This window comes from Limulus polyphemus, unplaced genomic scaffold (genome assembly GCF_000517525.1).
Source record: "Limulus polyphemus unplaced genomic scaffold, Limulus_polyphemus-2.1.2 Scaffold8409, whole genome shotgun sequence".
Classification (NCBI taxonomy): Eukaryota; Metazoa; Arthropoda; class Merostomata; order Xiphosura; family Limulidae; genus Limulus; species Limulus polyphemus.
Window position 1 is genome coordinate 2,942 of NW_013674019.1, and position 8,882 is coordinate 11,823.

Consider the following 8,882-nt stretch of genomic DNA (forward strand, 5'->3'; position numbering starts at 1 on the left):
GACACATGTGGTTGCTGTCATAGAACAATTTCATAAAAGTTCTGATTATTCTAGTTCTTTTATCCTAAATCTGGTACAAAAGGAAATCAGATCTTGCTCCACTTGGAATACATTTCAATTCCAAGCTTCACAAAGCTTCACTTGATTACACAAACCATTCAAACATATATAAAAAACTCAGCAACTGAAAATCATAGACTGAGAAAGTTAAAAATTAGCACTATCCAATGTATAAAGAAAGAAGTTTCTTCAAGTTAAATCAAATAGAGACTGAAATCAACAGTTCACGTTTTCATTTGTTATTATTTGAATTAGATAAACATTAAAGTTTTAACAAGAGAATGAATGCTGACAGAAGTAACTATTTATTACAAACCAAAAACTTATCTTTCTCCAATTTCAAAGTCAATTATAATTTATTTGACGATTAATTCTTTTCTAAAAACTGTCCATCTCATTGCACCTAAGTATTTTATATCACTGAAAAAATTTAATACAATGATTTTACAATTAAAAAAGTTTTTTTTTAAATTGTGCAAATGTTAAGAAACATTCTTCACATACAGTTGAAATTAATTTTTAAAAGAATTTTTTTTAAATCAATGTTTTTCTTGAAGCAAATTATATTATAGAAAGTAAAAAGAAATGTTACGGTGTGCTATGTAAATAACAAGGTAACAATAATGTCATTAGTAAGAAGAAATACACTAACTAACTTATTTGCTTTAAAAACATTGGAGAAGTTTTATATTTCTGTTCTTAACAAACCAATAAATATATGCCAACATCCCTATTTTTGAACTACTGACTAATTACCAGCACCCTACCACTCAAACTAAAGGATTAACTACCATTTTTATAAACACACTTGCAGCTTAAAGTGTACTTGACAAACCAATAAATATATGCCACCAACCCTATTATTGAACTACTGACCAATCACCAGCACCCTACCACTCAAACTAAAGGATTAACTACCATTCTTATAAACACACTTGCAGCTTAAAGTGTGTGTGAAATATTTTGTGGTACTGTACAGCTTTAAGCTCAGCTTACCATCTCTGAAATCCCAATGCCTGTTACACAAGTCATTTCATTTACCACAAAAATAGTTTAAAACTTGTTTGGATAGCAATGCTAAATAAAAACAACCTTTTATTTACATTAAACAGAGGTCTTGGTGTTTTATCCTGTGATGAGCTTTCAAACCTAAACAACAAGTTGTAAATTTCCATCAGTCCAAACCACATTATATAACAAAGTATACTTACCAGTTGTCGTGTCAAAGAATCGTATGTGTCTGTCTTCATAAGCTGCAATTGTGAGAGGTAAAGTAGGATGGCAAACAACATGGTTGATCTGTTTACTTAGGGGACTTGCACCTATTAAATTAGTATATATATATATATATTTTAATACGAACAACTACATACCAATACTAAAGTCAAATTTACAAAAACCAACATGCACATTTTCTGCTTCACAAACTCCACAAAATAAATAAATAAACTATATAGTTCTTCTTAAGGGACTTGATAAAAATTTAACAACTTCCAATATGACAAGAATTCTAGTTTGAAATGAACAACAGCCTTAACGCATGGATTTACCTTTGAATAACTGTTTTCATGCATGATACAAAGTTTCCTGTGGTATTAAAACTTGACTGACTAATTTGGTAACAAGTTTTCTTTTATTCTAAAACCTTTAGCACATTATTTATGAAGATGTAAAGAAAAAAAAAGTACAAAAAACTGAAAGTGATAAATCCTAATTTGTATATACAGGCCGGCTTACTTGGAGTCTGATCACTGTCTAAACGTAGAACAATTTTTCCTGTTTCCAAATCGAAGATTACTGCACTGGAAGAGGTGTAGGCTACCACCATTTGTGCAGGGTCACAACGAACAAAATCAGCTGAAGCAGGACGACCATCATCTGGAAAACAGAAGATCCAGTTACACATATTAATACACTTCTTATAACCTGATATTATGTGCATACAATTATAACAGAGTTAAACATAACAATTACGTACACAAATACATTTGTATACTAGTTTCAAACACAACAGTTACACTAGCAGGACAACAATTATAAACTAGAGATAAATATAACGTATATACATTTTGTCATAAAGTAAGAGTCTGTAACAATACATGTAATTGTTATAAAGTAAACCTCCAAATTGCTATAGCAAAAAAAAAAAAAGAAGACCCACTGAGAACAAAGAGGTCATCTAAAATTTCTAATTAACCCTCTTCATATAAGCTTGGTCATTTTGACCAGCATTGTAACCACCATATAACCATGAAAGTATACTTAATATATTAAAAGTTAAATTATCTTCACATAATTTTACAAGCTTTTAGTAAACATTACAAGTCTTTTGTACACAATAAAGCATTTTTTTAATTAGGCATTTTTGTTAGAGATTTGTCTGTCAATTTATAGTCACAGTCTGACTATTTTGAGTGCAAGGTGATTTTCATGTTAAGATTAAAAATACTTTACTTCATCTTACAATTTGCATATCTTCTAGAACCTCCTAAAAAATATCAATTAGAAACTTGTTAAGTTAGATAAGACATCATAAATGAATAACAAACAAAGTAAAACAATATCTCGGCAAGGTATGCAGGTGAGAAGCTCGTTCTTTATGTAGTTCTAGACTTTGATTACCTTATCTGTAATTTTCTCTATCCTTAAGCTATACAGGCTTTATCCATTTTACCAACCACAAAAATATGAAATAAATCTAAATTACTCTTCTTTTTTCTTTGTAGAATATACTGCAGATTGTAACAGAAAGTCATAATTATATATCCTAAACAGTCTCAGGCTTGTAACAGCTTATATCTGTTTTCATTAAAATTTATTGTTTTATTGCTCTTTGAACCATGTCTAACTACAGAATGTGCACAAAAAAAAGCTAAAAAACACTCAAGGCATAGCCCAGGTTACAGTAATTGAAGTACTGAACTACATGAAGCACATGTTTCTCGCATGTATACCTTGCTGAGAAATTGTTTTCATTTAGGTTTTCTTCTCTAACCTAACAAGTTTCTAATTTTTACATTTTTGTTACCTTTATAAAAATAAATAAATACATATTACATAAAAAAAAGAAACTTAGTAGTTACATGTATGTCTTGTACTTTTTTTGCAGTCAAAGTCTGGCAGTATCAATACAAGTTACCACTAATTTTTGTTATGGTTGTTGTTAGTACTTGACTGAATCTTTATTTATTTCAAATATTCAGTTTAGAACATAAAATAATAACACACACACAAAGAATACAATGTTCTATAACTATTATAGTTTAAAACGGTTTTCTAACTAAGCTATAAGTTCATTAAAATAATTACCTTAGCTGGTCAAGCTGAATTATGTAATATCAACTTTGAATTTGAAAGCCACATAATTCAAAATCTTTCAGGAGAATGAGTTAGCATTATATGTAAATCAATAAATTAAAATTGCTTCTTTCTGTTGGTTATAAAGTATGTAGTAACAAGCATAAGAGAGAATTAACTGAAAGTTTTTGAAAGATAGTATGTGATAAGAGGGCATGGCATGTAGCTATGACCTTCTGGTTTATAACTATGGGCATGTGGAAATGACTTTCCGGTTTAAATCTACGTAAAACAAGTTGATTGGTAGTTTCAACAATTTCTTAGCAATATCTATAAGTTTGTAATTTGCATGAAAACTCAGAAAAGCTCAAATAGGGGATGGAAAGAATATAGAAAATTTGCAATTTGGAGTGAACAAGTGTCGCGTGACACAGAAGTGAAGAATAAGAACTTACTTAAATATTTTCTTTAGAAATTATGAAATTAATATTTATACAGTATTAAAATTTGTATTATTAACTATGTTTTGATGCCAAGTTTATTCGTATACATTGATAATAAAGTAGTTTAATTAAGTTTTGAATGTAACTCTTGTAAAAGGTTCTTACATGCACATTTGGACCTACCAGTAGCGAGAGAATTAATGTGATTGCTTTGTCATCTCATGCATAACCAAAATAAAGAGATAGTGGATAAGAGAAGCAATTCACAACCACAAATTATAAATTACATGTATTTTAGTCATCTATGACTGTATTTGCAGCAAAAGGCCAAAAGCGAGAATATTAATTTGTTTTTGAAAATCTACTTACAAAAAATATCCCTTTTTCTAATGGATAGACTATATGTAAATAACGTTAGAGGCCTGTACTTCCTAACTATAACCTATCAATGGTTCCCAATCTGGAGAATACCTCCACTAGGGGGTGTGCCAAGCATGAGAGGAGACCTTCAATGTCGACAGGCTAAGAGAAGAAGGAAATATGTTTTAAGGAAAAGGTGAAACATGGAACTAGGCCATCTGGGAGGACAACAAATCCAGAAGGAATGCAATAACATGGTAAGGATAAGGGAAGCAAAAACTTGATGGTATCAGGAAAAATTAAATGTATGGGATAAAGCTGCCAGATAACCCAAGATCAAAGAGACCAAAGACCCTCCGCCAAAAAGCCATGTGAGAAACTCAGCCACACAAGCCCCAGTAGGTCGATTAGTGTGGAATTTCCCAGTAGCAGACCACTTGTGGAACATCTCCGTCAAAGAAGGACACATGGAATGAGCCAAAATGAAAGTTACTTGATGGGAGAAACATGATCTCCTTGTCAAGGACCAGATAAAAGCCAGACACGATGACGAAGACGTGAATGGCGCCAGAGCCTGAGGATAAGGTACAGGAGATCAAAAGAAGGGTAATTTGTGATTGAGGGCTGTGGCAAATGCATCTACATGTGGAAAACCCCACAGAGTGCAAAGCCACTGGAATACGAGGGGATCTATCAAAAGACCACTCCGTCAGATAAATTTTGTCAGGGCGGAAAAGATGATCTGCTATGAGATTGAAAGCAACCGGAACGTGACACGCAATGAGATGAGTGTGGTACATGTGGGCCCAATATAGGAGATCCAATGAACAAAAACAGAGAGATCTTGACTGGGTGCTCCCTTGGTGATTGATATGAGCTACCACCATAGAACTGTCAGAATGAATAATCACCAGACACTGTCTGGCAAGAGGAAGGAACTGATTCAAAGCCCAGTGGACTGCAAGAAGCTTGAAGACATTGATATGCAAAGACTGCTCATTGACAGACCAATGACCCAAAGCCTCTTGGTGATTGACCCCTGCATCCAGCCCTGAAGCGATGCTTCCTTGAAAAGATGTAAATCCGGATGCGGAGGAGGAAGCAGGACACCCACCGACATATGGGCCTTGTCCAACCACCATAGCAGATCATCCAACAGGGTATGAGGAAGGGTAATGGGAGCTGCCAAGGGATCCCGAGCAAGGTTCCATTGATTGTGAAGAGCCCACTGAAGGGATCGTACATGTGCACGACCAAGGGGGATCAGCGATGTCATTGAACACCACATCCCCAAAAGCGATAGAACCTCATGAGCTCAAAATGAGGAAGCTGAAAGGGAGTGGCGAACTAACAATTCCATGGAACAAAATCGTAGAGGAGAATGTTGGGCCCAACTGAGATGAGTGTGGAAAAAAACACCTAAATGGACAAGATATTGGATAAGATGGAGGAAGGACTTCTCCAATTTGATTAACTAGCCAACCCGAGCAGCCATTTGAAAGAGCTGACGAGTATGGCTGGCCAACTCCATTTCAGAATGAGCCAGAAGATGGTAAGTAAAAGCTTTGATTACTTGAGAGAAAACATAAGGGGCAGAAGCAAGCCGAGAGAATAGGGCATGAAATTGGTAAACCATCCTGTGATGGACGAATCAAAAATATGGACAAGACTGTGTTGAGATAGGGATGTGTAGATAAGCATTGGTATTGTCCATCTTGGTCATCCATAAGCCTGGAGAAAATGCCCACCAAAGGGTGAGAGATGATTCCATGGTAAAACGGGGCATTTGAATAATTCGATTGAGGCAGGACAAATTGATGACAGGCATTTAGTCCCTGGTCTTCTTGGGAACAACAAAGTGTCTGGAATAAAAACCTGGTGAAGTATGTGGAACAGGTTCAATGTCATGCTGAGATAGTAAGTTCTGAACTACCTCAGAGAGATGCTGGCCAGTCATTGGATCCCAAGGCAGAGAGAAGGAAATGAGTATAGGAGACATGGGAGGTGGGGAAAGAAATGGGATCATGAATCCTTCCAATAAAACTTGAAGAACCTAATGATTCTTGACAAAAGGATGCCACTGATGAATGAAATCGGCAAGTCAAGCTTCCACCAGGTAGTCACCGATACTGTTGGTGACGTGATGTGTGTCCAGAGACTACCTCAGAGAGATGCTGGCCAGTCATTGGATCCCAAGGCAGAGAGAAGGAAATGGGTATAGGAGACATGGGAGTTGGGGAAAGAAATGGGATCATGAATCCTTCCGATAAAACTTGAAAAAACCTAATGATTCTTGACAAAACGATGCCACTGATGAATGAAATCGGCAAGTCGAGCTTCCACCAGATAGTCACCGATACTGTAGGTGGCGTGATGTGTGTCGTTGAAGAGAATGATGAGATGAGGCACCCTGAGAAGGAGGGACAGGCAAGGGTGGGGAAGAGGAAGGACAGGAAACTGTAACAGGTGCCATATTGGGCTCCAAAAGAGACAAACACGCAACAAGATTGGAAATGGTAGACTATTGCTGTACTGATGCAACTCGTGACTCCAAGGACTCAGGGATCATGTCAAATACATAACACTGCAAAAATGAGGCCATATATAAATCCTGGAGATAATATGCTGGTAAACAGATGTGAGTTAAAGTCACATCATGACCTAGAAGATCCCAACAACAGAGAAACCACATATGAAAAGCCAGAGCCAAAGATGACAAACATGGAGGAAAGACCCAACTAGACTTACAGAATCTATATATAAACCATTTAATGACAATCAAGTATCATTAGCAGTCTTCTTAGATGCCAAAAAAGCTTTTGATTAAGTGTGGCATAATGCTATTAGATACCGATTATATTCCATGAATGGTAACAACAAAATAATCCAATGGATATCCAACTTTTAAACCAACAGAACTGCAACAGTTAAAAGAAATAACACTCTATCCAATACATTTAACATCACTGGAGGAGAACCACAAGGGTCTGTTCTATCACCCCTATTTTACATACTGTTTATAAATACCCTTCTCTGACCTGTCATACACTTATTTTTCCCAATATGTAAACAACACAGATGTATGGAGTGTATCCCGCAATCCACTAATTGCAAGTAACAGGGTTCAAAAATCCTTAAATACAATCCTAAACTGGTAATGACTGGCGAGTCCTTCTGAACCCCACAAAAACCACTGTAATCGCATTTAAACACAGCTTAAACAAACACTACAAAAACAGTAAAAAATTAAAGCTTAAACTAAATAATGATGAAATAAAGCAATGCCCCATGCAAAATTTCTAGGAATAACCTTTGACACACGACTCTTGTGGATGCAACACTTTAAAAACATCAACAAATCCTTTAGCAAAAGAATTAACTATTTAAAACGCATAACAGGAAACAATAAAGAATGCAAATCTAATACTATCATAAAAATCTATAATGCATATATTCACCCCTAATAGAATATGATTCTCAAATCACCTACAATATGCCTAAAAATATAGCTAAATCACTACAACTCCAGCAAAACAGAGTTCTAAGATTAGCCCTCAAGCTACCAAAATTCATCCCTATCAATTATATGCACTAAGCTTGCAACATCCTATTACTTAAAGACAGACTAGCAACACTTGCCCACAAATATTACCAGATTGCAGAAACAAGAAAACACCCTAACTGTAAGGGTACACACCATGACTAATGCCCAACACAAAACAATATCTCTGTACAACATATACAGAGCCTCCAAAGCACCCTAGAAAAATACAACAACCTCTAATTAAAGCTTAACTCTCTGTGTAAACTAACCATTTCTTGTGTTTTTCTTATTTAAGCACTGGGCAAAAGACAGGTAGCATATTCAATGCCTGTCTTGTGAAAGTGGGTTTTCTCAGAGTACTCCCATTTCATCCCACAGCAAATTCAAAGGCACTTTGATTTACAAATCCAAATTATGGCATTGGATTTACAGATCCCAGCCACCCCGTGACCATGGGAAGTTTATTGGATTACTTTATCAAATGTTCCTTACCTTGCTTCTTCTCAACAATGTCACGTCAATGGCTTTGGCCTTTCTCTCTGCTCTGGATTCTGCCGGACATGTATCTGCTTCACTCATTCATTTTAATCTCACTAGACAACTTAGAATCACCCCCCCTGGCAAATCTTAAAAAATCACATGAATATAAAACACAAAATTATCGCGAGTGGGGCAAAGGAGGATAATAATAATATTCCTAACTACCCCAGTTCAGGAAAATATCTTCCCTTTAAAAACTAAATTCCTGTAATGAAAAAAAAAGGAAAGGATGTCACCAGGAAACACCTCAGGATTTCAGTAGAGAGCCTCAAAGAGGAGATGGATGGTAGAAAGATACCACAAAAGAGTTGTGAGGGTAAGTTGAAGGTGAAAAAATTGGGCTTGGGTCAGACTTAGAGAAGATTCAGTGGCCACCCCCAGAATTCATAATCAAGAAGAGTCAACCAAAATCGAAATTATTAATAATAATGCGACCATAATAAAATGGGATTGAATTTAAAGTGAAGAAACAGTCTTAATAAATTTAGAAGTAATTTAAAGGAAAAACCACTTTACGAGTATACTAAAGTTGAATGTGAAGCTTGAAACAAACAAAGGAATACGTCCAAGCACAAGCGCTGCCAAACGAGAAATGATAGTTCGGTAGAGGCGTATAGAGGGAGTCACATACACTACGC

The 8,882-nt window shown here is 35.5% G+C and overlaps 1 protein-coding gene across 1 annotated transcript in view; it reads right to left on the reverse strand.

Annotated features, from left to right (window-relative positions):
• Nucleotides 1-1,209: 1,209 nt before the first annotated feature.
• The window catches only part of LOC106475328 (striatin-3-like), a 10,021-nt gene continuing 2,348 nt past the window's right edge, over nucleotides 1,210-8,882 (reverse strand). Inside the window, exons 3-4 of the mRNA XM_022379466.1 lie at nucleotides 1,798-1,938; nucleotides 1,210-1,382 (exon numbers count right to left, since the gene is read on the reverse strand). Coding sequence (XP_022235174.1) covers nucleotides 1,210-1,382; nucleotides 1,798-1,938 — 314 coding nt within the window. The remainder of the gene's footprint in view (nucleotides 1,383-1,797; nucleotides 1,939-8,882) is intronic.